Source organism: Poecilia latipinna, unplaced genomic scaffold (assembly GCF_001443285.1).
Source record: "Poecilia latipinna isolate Pla-1442-1.1 unplaced genomic scaffold, P_latipinna-1.0 Scaffold284, whole genome shotgun sequence".
NCBI lineage: Eukaryota > Metazoa > Chordata > Actinopteri > Cyprinodontiformes > Poeciliidae > Poecilia > Poecilia latipinna.
Genome location: NW_015112900.1, coordinates 478,176 through 499,119, shown reverse-complemented (window position 1 = coordinate 499,119; position 20,944 = coordinate 478,176). Strand labels below are relative to the sequence as shown.

The 20,944-nt window shown below is 38.1% G+C and overlaps 1 protein-coding gene across 2 annotated transcripts in view; it reads right to left on the bottom strand.

Moving 5' to 3' along the window:
• Positions 1-219: 219 nt before the first annotated feature.
• Positions 220-20,944, bottom strand: part of galnt14 (UDP-N-acetyl-alpha-D-galactosamine:polypeptide N-acetylgalactosaminyltransferase 14 (GalNAc-T14)) — a 146,371-nt gene continuing 125,646 nt past the window's right edge. Inside the window, exons 11-15 of one of the 2 annotated variants that reach the window (XM_015034006.1) lie at positions 18,286-18,378; positions 17,021-17,104; positions 14,155-14,299; positions 8,398-8,517; positions 220-1,675 (exon numbers count right to left, since the gene is read on the bottom strand). In XM_015034006.1, the coding sequence (XP_014889492.1) occupies positions 1,517-1,675; positions 8,398-8,517; positions 14,155-14,299; positions 17,021-17,104; positions 18,286-18,378 (601 nt within the window). In that variant the 3' untranslated portion in view covers positions 220-1,516. Of the gene's footprint in view, positions 1,676-8,026; positions 8,202-8,397; positions 8,518-14,154; positions 14,300-17,020; positions 17,105-18,285; positions 18,379-20,944 lie in introns of those variants that run through there. The other variant, XM_015034007.1, reaches the window with a different exon arrangement.

The following is a 20,944-nucleotide window of genomic DNA, read 5'->3' as shown; positions in this document are numbered from 1 at the left end:
TTTTTTTAAATTTGAAGATCAGCCTCATCTGGCCATTTTGAAGCGTGACTAAGACAAATGTTATGTCAAATTTATATCCCAGGGAAAAAAGAAGTAATAAACCTTGAGTTAAAAGTTACAGACATTGTGATGGACTGAATTCAGGTTCCAGGTGAAAAGCCTGAAAAACACATCGAAGCTCACAGTTCACACATACACCACAGTCATTTAACAAAAATAGAAAGAGGAATTATAAAACTTTATTCAGGAATCAGAGATGATATCAAGATGATGCAGCTGCAGATGTCAAACACATGATGAAGTGAGAAAAAAGTGAGGGAGGTGGAGGAACATTTTGTAGGTCAGCAGTAACTTTATCTGTTTAGATTTTCAAGATGACAGAAACAAGAAAACAGGGAACATCATCATATGAACCGAGGGTTGAAAGTTTGAATTTCATCAGCAGTATAACCTGTTTCCTGTTAGTTTAGTTAGAAATAAATGTAGCTTTTGTTTGGCCTGCAAGATGTTTTACATCTGGGATTCTGTGGCTACATGAGAGGAAACATCTAGATAATGTAAAGAATGAAACAATTTGCACACAATGAAGAATCAACATGAAGATTAGGTCATGTAAGCTTTCAGGCAATAAAAAAAACATTATTTGGTTTGAAAAGTCAAAATATCTATTTTTGACTGATGTTTTAATGAGAACGACCCAACGTCTTTAAAAGCCAGCACCTTGCAAACTGACACTAATACACAATGATGCAGAAATACTTCAGAACATTATGTTCCTTTCGAGATAATATCCAGCTGACCTGAAATGTTTGATCTGTACCAGAAAATTGGTAAAAAATAAAAAATAAAAAATCTAGAAAACATGGCAAAAACTACTTAAAGTGCTGGCAAAACAGGAAGTGATGAAGCAATAATAAAATGCTAATTTGTTCCAACTTTCACATATTTTTGGGTTTAAGTGTTTTGCAGAAAAATGCATTTGAAAATACATTATGTAAAATAATCTCAAACTTAGATTAAATGGTGGAATACTTATCCCCGGCCTGAATGGCTTTTATTCTGACGAGGTCTTAGTCGTTCCTGCTGAATCCAACAGGAAACCCATCTGCACTGTTGATGATGAGTTTATGTGGTAAACATGATTTGTGCTTCCTTTTAATTTTTCTGATGATTAAACAGCTTGAAGAAGAAACATGTTAGTTGTAAATAATAACCAGACGTTATTTTTTCCCTCATTGTGAAAAGTTTCTGCCCAGCTTTGGCAATTTTAAGGTGCACTTAGTTTCAAACTCTAATTTGTCCCATGTTTTCCATGCATCCTTCTGATCCTCTGTGCTTTCCACCATGTTCCAGCCCTTCGACTCGTCTTCATCATGTTTCTGTGCGGTAATCTTCAGCTCAGTGCTGACGTCGCTCCTGCTGCTCCGGTCAGTGGAAGTGGAGCGCTGGGCCAAAGCTCTCGCCGGTGGAGAGTCGGAGTGATAAAGCAGGTTTCTGGAGGCCCAGGGTCACGAGGTCAGGAGAAGGGAACTTCCCATCTCTGTGTGTAGGCGCTCAGTTCACAGGGGCTGATGACCAGCATGCGGGACGAGTCCATGCCGTCCAGAGCCATCTCCGAGTCCAGGCAGAACCGAGACACGATGTGCTCCAAGTGAGTCCCTGATTTCTGCCACCGCTGCAGGACAGGAACAAAAAACAGAAAGTTGTATGCTAATATTTTATTCTTTTTTGCTTTCTTCAACCTTCTTGCTGCTCGCTCAGACACTGCTGCATTTGAAAGAGGATGTTTTTAATCCAGGAAGCTGCATTCGCTCGAGACGTTTCTGAAAAGGTCTTCAGTCACGCTCTGCAGAGCGAGTCGGAGACGATGCAGCCGTTTGCAGAGAAACACGTTTCTGACGATGACAAAGGTTCTGTCACCGAGTTTAGCATAAAAACAAAGAAAATGTTTCACAGCTGCTCACCGAGGAGTGCAACTTAGACACCATTTCCAACGGTTCCATATACAAGTATAGGAAACTTAAAGTAACTACTCAGGAAAAATATACAGTGATAAACCAACAAGTATGTCTGTCCTGCAGCAGGGAGAGAGGCGGGGGACACTGTGGACGGGTCAGCAGTCCATCACAGAGACACAACAACGACCACCAGAGCAGCTCGTTCATTTTATGATAATGACACACTATCATGAAAAATCTGTCATGATATAAGGGTTTCATATCAGTCATTATAAATACTTATTGATTAGTTTTTTTTTTGTTTTAAATATCTGAAATACAACCAAAATGATGATGTGACTTTTCCCTTTTTATCCAGTTTTCTCTCCACGCCGTTTTAATTTTTAAGCAGTTATGAGACACAGTGGAGAAACAGGAATCTGCTGCTGCGCAAGTTACTCAACATGTTGTTGCTAGGTAACCAAAGAGTGAGTGAGTTGCTAGGTAACCAAAGAGCCAGTTGATGCTACTAACCTTGCTTAGCAAGCAGCCATGAGAGGTTGAGCGGCTAAAGTCTTTCCTCTGTCTACATCCCCCAGAATGCTGTGCAGTTCTGGGTCGTAGTTCAGTGAAATGACTGAATATTCTGATGCATAATTGATACGTTGATATTGATCACATGTTTATCATGATCTAAGCTAAACATTTTGTTTTGGACTGTGGAAGGAATCCGGAGTACCCGGAGAAAATCTACACATTCATGGGGGAAACAGACAACAGGATCTTGTTGCTGTGGCAACAGTGCTACCAACTTCAGGTGACTGTGGCTCTGTGGGAAGAGTAGCTGTCCTGTGATTGGAAGGTTGAAGGTTTGATTCCAGCTTCCTCCTGCCTCATGTCGATGTGCCAGTGGGCAAGGCACTTAACCCCAACTTGCCTACTGATCTGCGTATCGGTGTGTGAGCGTTTGTGTGTGAATGGGTGAATGTGACTCTAGTGTAAAGCGCTTTGAGTGTCAAAATAATCGGAAAAAGTGCTACATAAGTTCAGTCCATTTACCATTCTGATTAATAGACTTAAAATAATAACTATCTATATTTGAAGAGAACTTCTTGAAATTAAATAGTGTTTTCACAATGATGTAATTTTGGCAGCATAGAGGGAAAAAAACTACTTTGATTTGATTGATAAACAAAAAAAAAAGCACAGAGCTTTTATCTTGAAAATTCTTACAGCTGTTCCAACCCAATCTGTTGACTTCCCTTCATATTATGTGGAAAAGCTTTTACTTTCACCATTAATCAGCACTGATTCTGTAACTATCTTGCTAAAATGTAACTGTTATTTAAATATTTTTCAGTTTATAATCTCAAATGTTGGCAAGGCTTTGGTGAATTTAGGTAAATATCTATTTGTAATTCCTCTTAATGGCCGCTAGATGGAGGTCTCTTCTAAATCTAGCCTCCATCTGGGCGCGGATCTGTGTTATCTCTTTAAATGTTGCTTATGCTTGGGGGGAAATCATTTCACACTAAAGTATCATGATTTTATATTGCTTAATGAGGGAGAAAACAAAAAGTATCACCGTAAAATAAATGACACATGAGTTGTTCTTTCCATTTGAAGCTGAATTAGATGTACTGAAAGAAATTTAAATGTTAGATTTTTAGGTGAGTGTAGGTATAAATAGCAATAATGGAGGATATTATATTATTTATATCATACAGCTGGGAAACAGACTGAGAGCCAATCAGACTGGAGAATTGATAAAGAAAGGGTCAAAATTTGAATATTAAAGCACAAAATATAAATCATATCCATGCTTTACTTGAGCGTCAGAGTTTGTCAGGATGTGGAGTATGAACATGTTCTGATTGGTTCAGCATTGTGGGGTCCGAATCCCACACATGCAAGCTTTGTCCTGTAAAATAACTGCAGCTCTGCTGTAACTCTGGCAGGACGAGGCGCTAGTCGCGGCGCAGCGACGGGCCGCTGAGGGTTGTAATTGAAAGAAAAAAAGAGGGAGGGATAATTAAAAGTAAATCAATTAGTATTCACCTCATTACCGGCTGCTGCAGCAGAGCTGACATCAAATATGAGAGGAACACGTTGCGTTACTCTGTCTTTGTGAAAGTCAGAGCAGCTCTGGTAAAGTTCAGGCCACTTTGTTCCTTTTCCAGACGACCGCTGGGAGCTGAGAGCGCATCTCATCATCCCAGGTCATCACAGGCCTGACTCTTCCTCCTGGGAGGCTTCAGCTCACTTCACTATTCAGCTCTCCTACCTGAGCTTTTTTTTTCACTTCAGACAGTCTGTGGACTACAAAAGCAACATTTTGGATGATTTCAAAACGAAAAGCGTACTTTAACTCTTATCCTGCAGGAACGTTTGAAGTTAGAGTGGTTCTGATATATATTTGTTTATTAAGATTTCACTTAGCAGCTGTAGGCCTGCAGCTTTTCTTACTGGGGTTAAACAACATTACATTTCTAATAAAAAAGATTAAAAATCATCTTAAAGTTATACATTTTCCTTAAATAAAGTAGATAAGCTTATTTTCCTTACAGCTGCAGTAGGTAACTTTTATAAAAGATATTTTTGTAACATATTTGTTGAAACTGTCACTATGTCGTGACAGTAAATATGATAACCTGTGAAAAAAATGGAGCTCTTCTGCCTTCTAGTGCTAACCAGAAACAGCCAATCAGAGCCAAGAGACGGGTCTTAGCGCTGCCAATCAACCTCCATGTGGCGCTGCCCTCTTCCTCTCCCTCTTTCTCTCTGCTACGCTACAGCTAGCTCATCACAGCATGCTAAGGCTAGTTAGCATAGCCACCGATGACGATAGCTAGAACATTTTCCTGGAACAATAAGTGTTTTTCCACCAATAGCACATTTAGCAATGAGTACATGAGACTGATTGACAGCACTAAGACCCGCCTCCTGGCTCTGATTGGTTGGTTTTGGTAGGAAGTGGTGCATTTCTTCAGTAGCAGCTCAGGGAGGAAGGAAGTGGAGGAGATCGACCTTTTCACAGATTATCTGTCTCATATTTTATTGTCACAACTTGGTGACAATTTTAGCAAAAATGTAAAATAACATATTTATAGTAGAAAAAATTAGTGATGTGGATTTAGGATCACTGACCTTTGACCCAATCTAAAGTCTCTTCCAATCTCTAACTGAGCTGATAAAAGGTTTTCCTGTCAGAATCTATTTTTCTTATAGAAATAACTTTTTTCCTCATATTTATGTGAATTATCTGTTTCTCTTCCTCTTATATTTTTCTTGAAAGTTAAAAAAATGTCTCTAATACTCTGTCATTTTGACAGAAACATTTTTTCCCCAAAGCTGTTTAGACTGTTTGGTGCAAAAACATCAGACAGAGTTTCTGAGGGAACAAATTATTAATATTCCAGATGTGTGTTTTATGTTTGTGTTTAAGTTTTGTATACTGTGTAAAGTCAGGACTTGTATCCCTTCCATGCGATTCCTCCGTAGTGTAAAGAGCATAAATTACTTCTCCTCTTTCTGACATTTTCAGCCGTTGTGATTTGTTAGCTGAAGGTTATTAATGTGCTAAAATATTCTACTGTTTTGCATACGTCATTCTATTTAGCAGACATTTTTAGGCACAACCTGTGCTACCACTAAGTGTAGCAACGTGTTTACAGGCAGACATGCAATTTACTAAAGATGAATGTGACACTAAGTGCTGCTGCTTCATTTATGTAAGTGAGATTTTATGCAGAAGACTTTGGAAGTTCAGTTTTAAAATGATCCCAGTTTTCTCCTCTTTGCTTAGTTCTGTCTTTATGTGTTTTTTTTTTATTTCTCTCCCTCTGTTTTTTTGCTTCTCTGCAATTTTTCCTTTCCTCAGTCTCCACCTGTCAGCTCTGGGATGTTTCTCTGCCGGATCGTCGTTCTAATTAGCTATCATCGCTCTACTTCCTGCCTTCTGAGACACACACACACACACACACACACACACACACACACACACACACACACACACACACACACACACCCACACACACACACACACACACAGTGTCTGCAGTACACACACAGAAACGGCCTAAACAAACCCAGATGGTGTTTGTGTGTAACCGTGACGCAGCAGCAGCGCCTCCTGCAGGTCTGTTGCAGCTGTCTGCCTGTCTGTCTCCATGCATGCAGACCCAAACAGCCTCCCGGTCGCCATAACATCCTCCGTCTCCAGGGTTCAGCATAGAGTCTTGTTTTGCTAATGTAGTGAAACGATCTGGAAATATTCCAGCAGAGCAACCGAAACCAAAACGCTCGGCCTGCTGGAGACGTTTCCCTCCTCAACTTTCTGGCTGCTTTCAAACAAAGTCAAGCAAAATGGGAGAGAAAAGATGTTTGGAAATGAACTTTCTTCATTAACTAAATCTCTTGTACAATTAGTTTCATACTTTCCTCCTTTCCTCCTTTTCTGCCTTCCTTGTTTCTTACAGTCCATCCTTCCCTACATCCTTCTTTGTTTCCTACTCTTCTTCCTTGATTCATTCTTGTTTCCTACTCTCTCTTACTTCCTTTCATGTTTCCTTCCTCTTTTCTTTCTTACTCTCCATCCTTCCTTCTTCATTTCATTCCTTCCTCCCTCTTTCCCCTTCCTGATCCATCCATCCTCCATTTGTTCCTTCCTTGTTTCATTATTTTCATGTTTTATTCATTTCTTCAAGCTGTATCTTCTTTTTCAAATGTATAATTTAATGTCTCTTTTTTCTTTTTCAGTTATTTTCTATCTCCACATCTTTTTCTTTATCTCTTGTACATTTTGTTTGTTCTTGTCTTTTTAACCTCTAATAAATTCTCAGAAAATCATTTTAAATTCTTCACATCTCATTGCTGGATTCTCTGCTCTCCTCATTTGCAGCTTGTTTTTCACACTTCCAGCCTCTTGATGCACAGCGATGCGTTCACTGTCTTTAAAAATAACAACAATCTGTCTCATCATCACCAGGAGATTCAAAGTAGGTTTTATTTTTATTTTTGCCCTTTCTTCTTTGAAAAAGCCTCAGCTTCAGTCAGACTGGATGGAGACTGTGAACCTCAACTCTAAGTTCGAGGTATGTCTGGGCTTTGACTGGGCCGTTCAAACACACAGTGGGTGGACCCAGAAAAATAACAAAAAACCATTAAATAATAAATGCAAAAAAAAAAAGTTTTATTAGAAATAAGTTGAAACATTTACTCCACTGTAAAATAAGCTTGATTTGGAGTTTTCTGCACCTTAAAAAGATTCTGTTTTAGGAATTGTGTCTTGAACTGAATAACAGTAAATGTTGTGAAGTTTTGATCAGCCAATCATATCTGGATTTGTATGCAGGTGATCCTCTCATATCTTATCCTGGTTACACTGAGCCGACTGCAGTGATGCTGAACGGGAAATGCAATAAAATAGAAGATTATTATTTTCTCTCTCACAATGATATGACTGTGCAAAAAAAGTATGGATTATTAAAAAGTTGAGCAACATACATTTCATTTTACTCCTGGATTTGTTTGCAGGTTTTAGTTTAGCAGCTGGAAAGGGAAAACTTGCTTTAGGGGTGTGAATACTTTGGCTATCAGTGTCATTACTTATGTGTATTTATGCTTTTTGTCTTTCTTTCCCTTTCGTTTTTACCGCTCTGACGTGTTTTATATTTTCACCTCCTCTCCTGATTCTCTGTTTTTATGCCCTTTTACCTTCGTTCTCATTTTGATTCTCATTTTCTGCCTGGATGACTTTTAGATGAAATAACAAGTGAATCTTATTGTGCGTCATGTCAGATATCAGAACGTGGGAATATTAGCATGTTTTCTGAGTGTGATTGGATCCATGCGTCCTCTGGTTGGGTTTTACATCGCAGGAACCCGGAGGCGACGAACACAAACACACCGGAGCAGATTTTCCACGTTGGAACAGTTGGTGAGGTTTAATGAGAAAATCTTCTGCCACCCCTCGTCTATACTCTTCCTCCATCCTCCCTTCTCCTCTTCCTTACTCTCATGTCTCTTCTTCTTCTTGTTCTTGTTCTTGTTCTTGTTCTTGTTCTTCTTCTTCTTCTACTTCTTCTTCTTCTTCTTCTTCTTCTTCTTCTTCTTCTTCTTCTTCTTCTTCTTCTTCTTCTTCAGGTGATTTATTGGTTGTCAGGTGGTTCCCTGCTGCTGGAGTTTCTGGGTGCCCAGTGGTCAGGTAATGACATGCGTGAGTGTCTGTTTTCAAAGCTGCATGCTCAAAAATGCACCAGGCATCTGCACATGTGTGAATATCAGTCATTTTTTAAATAAATTCATCTCCAGGTTAATTAACACTTTGATTTATTTACCTGCCATTTGATAGACGGTGCTGCAGATACACACCACCTGTCAGTTTGAGCTGAGGATGTGTGTGTGTGTGTGTGTGTGTGTGTGTTTAGGTGTGTGTGTGTGTGTGTGTGTGTGTTCAGACCTGCTTCCCGTCTGCCATGTTGCAGGGCAGCATGAGGACCTGCGATGCAGGGAAGGTGGTCGACAGCGACAGGCAGTGCTGCTGCTGACGGATCTGCTGCCCGTGAGTGTACACCCACTCCTGCAGGAACAAAACATATTCCAGTTATTAATCAATGCGTGCAGCCATGGTGTGCTTATAAGCCTTCTGCACATTTTAACTCTTTCACCGCCAGAAAATTCTTACGTTAATCTACAAACAAGCAAAAATGTTTCTGATTTCAGAAGGTTAAACTCTCAAGTGTTTTGTTTTTACAAAGAATAATTCACCCTGGACTTTGATGATAATGATCATATTTTATTGAAGCAAACACTTCTCAGTACTGAACTGTCACTTTAAACTGTAGTTTGGAAATAATAACAGTCTTCCAGCTTCCTCTGGATCAGTCCCTCATCCCTTACTGGTTACATGAAGAATTGGTGACTCAAAGATGAACTTTATTACAAAAACACAAAATCTGCAGAGTATTTTTAGTCTACTTTTCAGTATCTTAGTACACTTGAAATAAGACAAAAGTAACTTACAGGTAACTTTTCAGGAAGAAGTAGGAGCTTGTTTAAAGTTACCAATGCTAAATGGTAACTTTAGTACCAATACTAAACCATACCAATGCAATACTAAATGCATTGGTATGGTTTCATTATAACATGAGAAAAAAGTCTTAAAGAAATTACTGACTACATATCTTCCTGAAAAGATACTGGTAAGCTAGTTTTGTTTTATTTCAAGTGAACTAAGATATTTACATAAAATACTTTGTAGCATTTTATGTTTTTGCTCTTTAACAGTGAGCAGTTTTTACCTGAAAGTGAGCCTTTACTTGACAAACTTTTAGCAGTCAATAATCAGAACTTCAACAGAGAAGTCAAGATCTTTGACTCGGCGCTGTAGCTAGCAAGGCCCTTTACATGTAATCCCATGGATTTCTCAGGTTTTGCTGACTTTGTGTTTTCCTGTACAAGTTCTGGAAGTATTTAGTATTGAAAATGGTTAAAAGGAGAAGTGGAGGTCTTTCCAGCTAACCAGTTGAGGTAAAGCGTTTTCTGAAGAACATCTGAACGCTGCAGGCTTTGTTTCACACTGACTGATTTATCGAACTGCTGCAAATGGAATGACATCAGAGGTTAATTGGTGCTCCAGTTCAATACATTATCTCACAGCTGGAGCCACCCGCCGCTCAGTTACTGCGTGTCTTTGCACTTTTCAGATTCAGTCCCAACACAACCAAACCTACAACCTCAGAGCTCAATGAAAAACTGCTGAGTGTGTGCTTTTTATGAATTCTCTTAGTTATCATATTTTGTTATTGTAAGGTGAATATCTTGTCCTCCATTTCAGAAAGTGAAACTCATATGTTACATATTTTCATCAAGTAAAATATTTCAAGTCTTTATTTCTAATAACTTTGAAGATTTTGGATCACAGATGATGAAAATCCAAAGTTGAGGTGTCTCAGAAAATGTGAATATTTTGCAAAACTTAGATATTAGAAACTCATGTTACACCTTAATTATAAATATGTGCAAAAGTTTCCTGAAGGGGAGCCACAAAAAGTAAAGAAGCTGATTGTTCAGAGTGTCATGTCCATTAATATGAATAGAAAGTTGAGTGGAAGAAAAAAAGTATGTTAAAAAAATTAATATAGTTTTCAGAAGGTTGACATTTCTGTTTAAAATAACATTTATTTACACATTAACTTATGTAATATTAACATTTTCTGAGGAACATAATTTTGAGTTTCTATTTCCTCTGAGCCAAAATCATCAAAAGTACAAGAAATAAAGGCTGGAAATATTTTCACTTTTTGAGATGAGGGAGAAACATTTGAATTATTTCCTAGTATTCTAAAGTTTTTTTTAAATATATATATTGTGTGTATATCAGGGTTTCTGCAGGTTTTACCAACTCAAATTTAAGACAATTTTAAGACCACTATGATTAGACTTTAAGACTTGTATAATGACAGAAATATACAAAAGAAAATAGCATATTTCATATAGTAGCATTGTATGATTTGGCAACAGATATGAATCAGTGGGAAAGATGAATGTCATACAGAAGATAATTTACAGTCACTAATCATAAGATTAAAAAAAGCTAGCTAGCTAACTAGCTAATAAACTCGATGCAGTTGAGGAAGTCGAGTCAAAGAGCGTAATAAAGATTTTTCATTGTTTTGCCTGACAGAAAAGTCCCAAGACAAATAAACTACATGAGATTAAAGCCAGGCTAGAGCAACATCTAAGACCTTTGATTAACTTATTTAAGGCCAACTTGAATTTTTTTTTTTTTATAGATTTAAGATATTTTAAGGACTTAATTTTGAATGCAAGAATTTAAGATTTTTTTAGGATGTGCTAAACACTAAACACTAGTGTGTTACTAGAGTTTGTTTTAAAGTTTTTAAATCAAAAGTAAAAACATTTAACATATGCTCATTTATAACTGACTCCACATCAATTTTCTCTTTGTCTTCACTTGAAATCTGTAAATCAAGAACATATAAAAGGTTAAAATCAGGAAGCAGTGAGGCTCCACATAAGATCTGGTAAAAGCTGGCTGATCCGCCTGCTTTCCATGCACACGTTCACAGCCTCAGAGGTAATTACATTACTAATGTTCACAATCACAGCTGTGTGGCTCAGAGAGATGGATTTCCTACCGTCTATAATACAGCTGTCCACCTCTGGGTAATGCAGCTGTGTGATTGATTTGTGTCACAGATGACTGACGCAGAACGCATTCTCATCTGCAGGGTGATTACAGGCTCTGCCTCAGAGATTTTTACCCAGGTACAAACATGCACGAAATACATCACGAGGAAAAATAGACTAAAAACTGCATAAACAACTTAGTTATGACAAAAAGGCAGAAATATTAGACTGACTAAAGTAGCTTTGGTTACATGCAGCTGGTAGATATCAGTAACTTTACTGCCAGTTTGAATTTGATTTGATGGATGTTTATTTCTATTAAGTTCTGTATTTCAACAATAATTACAAGATTTTTCTTCTCTGCACAACTGCAACTGCATTTCCAGCTCTTAAAACAAAAATAACACTTAAATGCTGACAATATGACACTCAAAGCTAACAAACAAGCAGAAAAAGGTGATTGTTCTGGTTGTAAATGTTTATAATGTGACTATTTTTAATTAAATGGCCAAAATGTGCTCCCTTTGCAGTGAGCCCTGCAGACTTGATTTGCAGGGCCAATTAAAAGTGTTGGTGTGGACAACATGCTCAGCTCTGCTGTAGGCTGAGCTGCTATTACATGAGAGAAGATTCAGTTGCTTAAAATTTTAAGCTTCAATTTAATTGGCAAATATGAATAAATCCAATCACTGACCCACAAGATGTGCTTTTATCCTTGTTGGTTCTCCAGTCAGAATGACTTTATATCATTAAAGAGCCTTTAGCAGGTACACCAAAATACTTTTAGCATATTTAAGAAAAGAAGGGAAAATTATTTTTCTTTTTAAACGGGTAGTTACTAGAAAATTATTCCAAATTGTATCATTTGATTCTGCTTTTGACAAAAATTTGTCAGTTTCTTGAGTAACGTCACTTTGCATGATGCTGTAATGTTATTTTGCACAGTGTTGCTTGTTAATGATGATTTTTTCTGTCATGTTGCTGGTTTATCCTCGTTGCTGATTTCTGATGAGTAAAATATGAAGTATTAATACATTTCATTTGATCCTACATGAGCAGGGTTAACCATCTATCCTGCTGTGGCATAAATTTACAATAAAAACTCAAAGATGTTTTCATATCCAGGTTGCGAAAAGAAATGAGAATTGTGTCAGATAAAAGTTGGTTTGCCGTAAATTTTCTGGCAGCATTTGAGTATAAAGAGAATAATGAAAAAATAATTTATAATGTAAACACCTCTGATTTTCCTCCAACACTGGGAGATTCTTCCTGTTTTCCCTTTTAAGCTGAACAGGCTTTAGTTTCTCTTTTGACTCCTCTGGATAACAGACAGTTTCTCATTCTCACTCATTCCCAGTTGGTTTTACTGGGAGCTGTGGGACTTTAATCAGCCACCTTCAAGTCAGAGGCAGTTTTCTCCAGCCTTTAGGCATTTCAGCTGCTGACATGTTGGCTTTCTGTAAGCCCACTTGTTAGCGTGAATCACAGCCTCCACGCTCGCTCTAAACGTGGAATAATGAGAATCCTATGGGTATTAATTATAACTGAGAGGATGGAGAACACTCACTCACACACACACACACACACACACACACACACACACACACACACACACACACACAGGCTTTTGCTGTGCTTGGTTAGTGAAAAATGAACAGAGACGTAGAGCAGAACAAAGAAACTGATCATCTGTTTTCTGTTCTGCACAAACTAAATGTCTTGAGATTTTCTCAGCTTCATGATTTGCTTTTTAATTCAAATAGTTGCATTTTTGATGTTTGCAAACAATGTTGGACACTCCTAAATGTTCTCGTATTTAATAGAAACAGGATATACAAAAACAACAAAATGGATATGCATAAAAATAACAGGAACTTTTTTTCAGCAGGATTTTAATATTTGTTGGATAAGAAATTGTTTTTTGGTTAAGGTAAAATACGAAGGCAACAGTTTGATTGATTTTCAGACAAGAATTACAAAATGTAGACAGAAATGCAGACCTTGAAATATTCATAATCAAATCCTCTCCAATTTTCTGCCAAGTTTCAAATAATTTTAATGAGATTCCAGAGAAAATGACAAAATAACTGGAATTATCTGCAGCTGCATGAAGCAAACAGCAGCTCAGCTCTACCTCTACACAACCTGCTGCTGCACACTTCCAGTCAGCAGGCTGAAAAACAAATTCTTACAAGAACAATATCTGCTTTTATTTGGAGAATATTCACTCATGAAAAACATACAGTTGTGGTGTAGCTACCTGAGCAGATAGCCTGACTAAATAATGGCTGCACGTTCTCCTTCATTCTAAAGCCTTAGAAAAGTTTTTATAATCCATCCTGGACTGATAAATGTTTGACTTTGTGTTTGTATGTCTAGTAATAATCAGTCTGAAGGTGAAACTGAGTCATTTAGTAAATGATTCAACAATGGAGCAGGGAGGTGTCATATTTTCTCATTAGGTCAGATTAGTTTGGTCAGTTTTTTCATGTGCAGAAGAAGAACGTTGACGTCACATAGCAACTGGCTGTTTAAGGAAGTGATAATGAATAATTTTTAACGTTTTTTCAGCCGACATTATCGTCACGAGATCATAAAAAATGAAGGAAGCTGAGACAAAAGAAAGTGCAGCTTTTGTGGAGCATCAGCTGCTTCTGATGTGACATAATTCTTTCTGTCACATTTCACATCAATGATGTTAAAGAGAAATATAATACGAACGATCATTTTGACTGCAGAGGCTTTGAAAACTATCGTATCTGATTAGTAAAATCTGATTGTTTGAGGGATGAAAAGATTGGAATTGGGACGATAAAAGTGGCATAAAAAAGATGGATTTGTGCTGAATGAATGCTGGCTTTGTCTGATATTAAAGTTTGTTTGATGGACAGAACATAATGTGAAAGGGGCAAACACTGTTAATGTCACTGTATGGAAAGAAAAATAACTAAATATGTGCCATATTTACCTTTTTCCAGGCCAGGAATGATAGAAACACAAACACATTGTGTATCCAGACAGTTATTTCTGTGTCTTTTCTCCTGGTAAATGCTGACAGACTTACCTGACTGCTGGTGGGGCCCCCCTCTGCTCCTGCGCAGGGGCCCAGTGTGAGGAGAGGCATCTCCTGGCCCTCGACCCGACGGGACTCCAGGCAGTTCTGCCGCTGTCGGATCACACCTGACTGGGAGTCCGAGTCGTCTGGGACCCTGAAGACGAGCAAATGTTAGTGAGAAGGAAAAGGGGGAACAAAAACTAAAACACCAAAAATACTCTGGTGTTGTTGGTATGTTATTTTGAATAAGTAAATATATAAATAACGCAGCTGTTCAACAAACTGACATTCTTTTAAATGAGTCAGATGATTATTTAGGTTTGGTTAGTAAATTTAAAATAAAAAATATCATCAAAGTAGTCCGTAAAAAGAAAACATGTATAAATAAACATCAAACAAAGAAAACAAAGTACGGTAGACAGACCTGTTTGAAACATCAGTAATGCCTTATGCCAACATAATACCCTAATATTTATTCTTCAGTTATTGCAGCTAGAAACAAGCGTAGTGTAATTGGACTCTGACCTGAACCTTCAGAGCCACATAAAGACAGTCACAAAGTCGGCCTTCTATCACCTGAAGAACATCTCCAGGATTAGAGGACTGATGTCTCAGCAGGATCTAGAGAAACTCATCCATGTGTTTACATTCAGTCACACTGATTGCACAGCAGCGTCTTCACAGGTCTGCCTAAAAAATCAACTTCAGTTGATGTGTAAATATCTATCTGAGGCAAAAAGCCAAAATGTTTCCATACTTTCCTGACGATAACCCGTTGACCTGAAATAGCCATAAAATTACACTTAGTCCAAAAAGTTTCTTCTACAGTCTTCCTCCTTATTAAACTTTCTCAGCCTTTCTTGTTCAAATTTTAGCTATGCCATAAACTGGAGTTTAAGCTGTGCTGCATTAATTCAATCTGCTATCTTTCTCTTTTAATAACCCGTTAAAGGTTATTCTGCGTTTTAAGGGTCACGTCTGTTGTCCCCTGAGAGGAAGCCTGTTAATTTCATTCTGGGGGATTAGCACCAGCCTCCAGTGAATAAATGGCTGCTTTAAAAAGGATGGAGCAACAATGTTTACGTGTGCTTTTATGGTTTGCATGTAGCATGGCTGTTATGTTTTTGTAAGGAAGAGACATGAAGTGTGTGTTTGTGTGTGAGGAACGGTGTGTGTGGTGAGTCTGAGGAGCCGGACCCCTGGGGAGCTGAGCCAATCAGGACCGAGTGAGAGATTTCGCTCACAAAGGCAGCGAATGAGACGTTCAGGAACTCAAACGGGTGGCGTACGTGACGGACGGAGTAGTTGGAAATCACTCTCCTCTTTTATTTTCCTTTAAACCTGGACAAGCAGGTCGATTTATACGGAACTCGGGTCTTTGGTGTGTTTTCCAATTAAAATGTTCCATCTATAATAACGCTGCTGTCACATGTGATGCGACTCTTCATTTATCTTAATCAAGGATGGAGGAAAGCTGCTTCTGACCTTCATGTTGAGATTAAAAATTAATTTAAGTTGGAAAAGTATTTAATCTACAGCAAGAAGAACCACAGAGTTTTGAGGGAAACAGGTTTAATAAAAAAAGAAACTGAAACTTTTATAATAGAGAATAGGATTAACTGCACTACAACGCAAACATTCAAATTATGCTAATGACGTTCATTTACAGCATTCTGTGAACCGGTGATTTGTTTAAATGTTTAAATGTTTTTAGAAGTAGTTCTGATGTTCTTGACTGCATATAATTGTATTTTTTAACTGCGTATCGTCTGTCACGGTCAAGAGGAATGTGAACCAAATAAAAGATTAAATGAAATAAACGACAGGATCTGCAAATTAGAAAAGCAACAAATCTGGACTCGAGTTAGAAAAATAATAAATTAATCAACCTGAGACTGCAGAAAGAAATGGAAAAAAATGTAGATTTTCAAAAACAGAGAGATAAAACTATAGAAAGAATAAATATATGTGTTTATGGTACATATATAAATAATGAGAGTAAATTCTAACTGCCTGAAAAAGAGGAAAACTGGGATAAAAATGACATTAATCAAAAAACGTGCCAGTCATGAAAAAAGCATTTAATGTCAGAATTAAATGTATTAAAGGTGTTAAACATGCTGTATTTCTATATTAACTCATTTAATTTTAATTTTATTGATCCGATTAATCGGCAACAAGGTGTTGTTTAACAACTGGCAGCAAAAACGCAAATAATACCTGAAATCTGACACCAAACTAACTTTCTGAAATTAAAAACATAAGAGCAAAATCCTTCCAGCTGCATCATCTGAATCCAGACAGGATTATTGTCCAAAAAAGAAACAACTCATCCCAAAAAAATTATACCCAGAAGTCTACAAAACAAACAAATCAGAGAAACTCCAACATGCTGCTCCTGCAGCATTTTAGATATGATTCAATGCTTTTCTTTACCACCTTCCCTCTTACCAAAGTTTCTGATTACTCCAAAGATTAATGCGTTTTTAAACTTAACTTTTGAACTAAACTTGCCTGCTTTGATCAGTCTTAGTGTGCCACACTTCTGCATGTTAATAAAGTCTGAAAGTTGGACTCTAACCTTTGCAGTGTGCTGCATCTTTTCATACGATGATCTACCATCATGAGTCAGCGAAACTCTACAACAGCAAATAAAGTATGAAAAGATCAAAAATAATCTTTTTTTCTAACAATGATCCAGACGGTAATAAAGCCACTTTTGGCATCAGCCTAGAAATTTCTCCTTTAAGTTTGCACGCTCAGCAGAAGCTTTTCCAGCACAGATAAGCCTGAAGAGGCATGCACTTACACACACACACACACACACACACACACACACACACACACACACACGCACAAAAACATGCATTCTCACTTGAGCTCGGGGTACACATTGTCCAAGTACCACTTGAAGGATTTGCACTTGAGCTTCTTCCGAAGTTCGACTCTGCCTCGAATGCTGGAAGAGACAAAAACAAAGCAGCAGCCAGTCAGGCTGACAGGTAAACAGCAGATAGCCACTAGCACCTGCGCTAACACTCCGGAGCCAGGATGTGAAACAACCCATAATAAGGAACAACACTGAGACAGATAATGAAATACTAACACGGAGCCAGACATAAACTGATGTGTAAATGTCAGTATTCACATGTTCCTGACAGATAAACTGACATTTCAGAACGACTGTCTGGCTGCTGCTGCACCGACTCTGAATGTCGAAGAAAACCTGCCACTAATGCACAATCCATTAAACCACATCGGTGTGGTGAAACATTTAGCTTAGCTTAAAATATAAAAGTAACACATCACAGCAATGATTCATCAGCCTCTTTGGTTTAACCACAGGAGACTGGAGGATACAAGAAAAGACTCTTTTACAACGTAGAGAAAAGCTCCTTTAGTTTGCCGACTGCATCAATCCAGAGTCCAAATCCCCAAACAGCCTTAATGACAATATTCCTAAATGACTAGAGGTTTTCTACTGATTTCTTTTCAGATCACAACAAACACATCAGTTGGGAGCATTAAACTCTTTTTTTTACGCTGAGTCATTCTGCACAATTCATAACAGTATAATGTAGCAGTGAGGAAGCAAGGTGAGTTTATAACATGTGCATTTGGTGTATTAGGGCCACTAGACAGAAAAAAAGGATTACATCTCTGAGATAAATTTCAGATACTTTCTAGAAAAAAATCTTGGAAATTTCAAGATTTCAAACAGTCAAACATTTTCAAAGTTTAAAAGTCAAACATTTATGACTATTGGGAGTGTTCTGAATTTCATAAAAGTCTTTTCTATGACATTTCTGAGATTAATATGAAAATCTGTGAGTTTTTTCTCACAAATGTTTGACTTCTGGAACTCAGAAATTACATGTTTTTCCTGGAGAACTTATTAAATAAATCTCAAAATTTCTGAGTTTGTGGGTGGAAATTTTTGACTTTTGAAATTATTAAACTTTTTCTAGAAAATTTCTGAAATAAATCTCAAAATTTCATAATTTTTTCTGGCAAAATTTCAGAAATTTTCTTGTTTTTTTCTCAAATATTTCTGAGATTAATTTCAAAATTTTTTGATGGACATTTTTAACTTTTTTTCTAGCTGCCCTAATAATGTGTCGTGGTTCTGCTTGGTCTTACTCTCCGTAGGATTTCCCTCGCGCGGCCGGCCGGGCCGAGTAGTAAAACAGGCTGAAGTCGTCCATCCAGACCTCCGCTGTGCGCCGTGTGTTCCTGTTTCCACAGCACAGAAACAAACCGATGCAGGAAAACACAAAACAAAGTTAATTTCTGTTTTTTCTTCACCTGTCTGTTCATGGTTCAGTATTTACGGATTCATTTCTTCCAGATTTTTTTGGAAAGTTACTTCAAACTATTTGTGGATTTTTTCGTAGAGCATTTATAAAATATTGAAAAGAAAACGCAGCTGAGGAATCAGAGACACGGAGGAAAAATGCTACCTGCTGTTCACTCAGCAGCCAATCCAGGAATGCCACTTATTTTCCTTGTTGCTGATTGGCTGAGCTCCCAAAATGGAAACAGGGAGGTTTCATTGTACTTTCCCCCCCAAATAAATAAAAAAGAGAGATTAGACTTTGATACATGAACATTTGTTAATACATATGTATAGGAATGTTCCCTCAGACTGGTGTACACTGCAGGTAAGATACTAAATGCTCCACAGAACCACGTCAGAGTAGAAAATCAAAGGGGTTTCCATTATTTGATGTATTTTGTACAGTTGGGAAGCTGATAATGACAGCTTAGTGTTTTTCTGTGCAACCAGGACTTTCTCTCATCAGCATTCTGTGAGTCGTTTCTGATTCTGATCCTGCTGGTGAGAATGAAGAAGAGGCTGCAGGAGGAAGGACAGAGAAAACAAATAAAAACAGACATCAGGAGGCTCGGCCGGGTCACCTGCTGCGTTTAAATGCGGCTGCTGCAGAGGAAACCCGGCCCACCGTCCATGAGATCTGGATGATGGATCGCTACGGTTACACATGTCTGAGCTAACGGTTTACCTTTCTGATGGTTTTTCTCGCATGTACATGAAATGCTTACAAGTTTTCATACAGAAGAGGATTAGGGCTACTGAAAACAAATGAAAACAATTCTGATGAATTCTAATACTGTTTTAATCTGTCAAAATTCAAACAACTACACATCCTTAGGTGTATGTCTACTATTTTAATATAATGATAGATAATAATTTTTAATGTAATGCAAAAAGAGCTAATAAAATTGCCCCTGGATTTGTAAACCTTCTTTTTATGAACACTGAAAGCTTGTGCTAAATTTGGAAAAGATGAGTTTTAAGAATCAATTTGTCTGATGGTGCGTAAACAGTTTCAACAATTCTGATTCTGAGATTAAAGACAAAATTCAGAAAAAAGTCAGTACATTAAAGTCACAATTGTGAGATTAAAGTCAGAAACCTAAGATTAAAGTTAAAAAAAATCAGAACTCTCAGAAAAAAGTCCGAATTCTGAGATTAAAGTTACAATTTTGAGATAAAAAAAGTCAGATTTCTGAGACTCAAGTCAGAATTGTTTCTTTTGTTTTCAGCCGCCCTTTAGTCCTCTTCCATATTTTCAGGTATGAAACCATGTTTATATCATCCTTTAATCATATCTCTGTGTCTGTATCCCATCAGCTCATTTCTATTCAACCCACTGCACTTTACTCACCCACACTGCTGCCACAGTGAAGCCCATTTTCTCTGCCTCTCATCCCATTTTCCCCTTTTGTCTCATTCTCCCTTCCCTCTCAGTGTGTCTCTATTGTAATTAGCTATTAGCAGAGTTTCTCTGAGCTGTGAGCGATCTCATTGAATTGACGGAAACCCTCCATTATGAGCATTACACGCGCCGGCCGCGGCGCTTTAATGAACGCGGAACAGAGAGCGGACGCGTAATGCTGGTGGGCGTAGAAACATAAATACGTGTCGCGCGAGGGCTTTAAATTAGCGACTCCAGACGCGCGCGCATTTACACAAAGCACAAGGAAGGAAACAGCATAATCTTTGTAATCGAGTTATCAAGCAGCAATTTTTGGTGGAGCATAATTCATAATCCTGTCTGCCAACAGAGAAGCTTCCTGCTAATTAAGCAGCGGAGCAACGCGGCTCTGTTTCAGAGATGCAAACATCAGGTCGTCGGGATGCAAACTAAAGTCATCATCCTCCTCGCAGAACAGATGTTGCCTCGGTAACGACCAACGGGGAGCAAAAATGAACAACTAAAGAGCGAGAAAAAAAGCATCTCAGTGTTGCTGTGAAATAGGCAGTTGACACAAAACAATAAGCTTTAATGGGCGGTTTGGACGGCGCCCGGCTCTGAAGGGCCGTTCGGCAGCCAGAGAGCCGAACCTCCATCCTGCCGTCACCGCCGCCTGCCGCCGCCAATTAAACCGCACCGCCAACTCAACTCCCACACCTTGAAGCTTTAATGTTTTGCTTACAGCCAGAGGTTAATGAGTGAGTGAACAGCTGAAGGAATAATCTTTGAGATAAATCATCAGTCTGCGGCGTTTAGTGGATCCCACGAGTAATGCAGTGATGGAGTGTCGCAATTAAGCTGTTGCTCTTCCTCACGTCTCCCAGTTTGTCATGTTCACTGTTTACCAGCAGCCATCGGCTCAGGGCAGTAATAATGACTTGCATTTTTAAAAAACAAGCAATTAATTTTAATTATCAGCGTTTTATTTCCTTATTTGTTTTAATCCTTATCAACTTTGACCTGATTCTATCATTTGAAGGCGAGATAATCTGCTTACAGCCTTGATTGATCAGTTAATACCA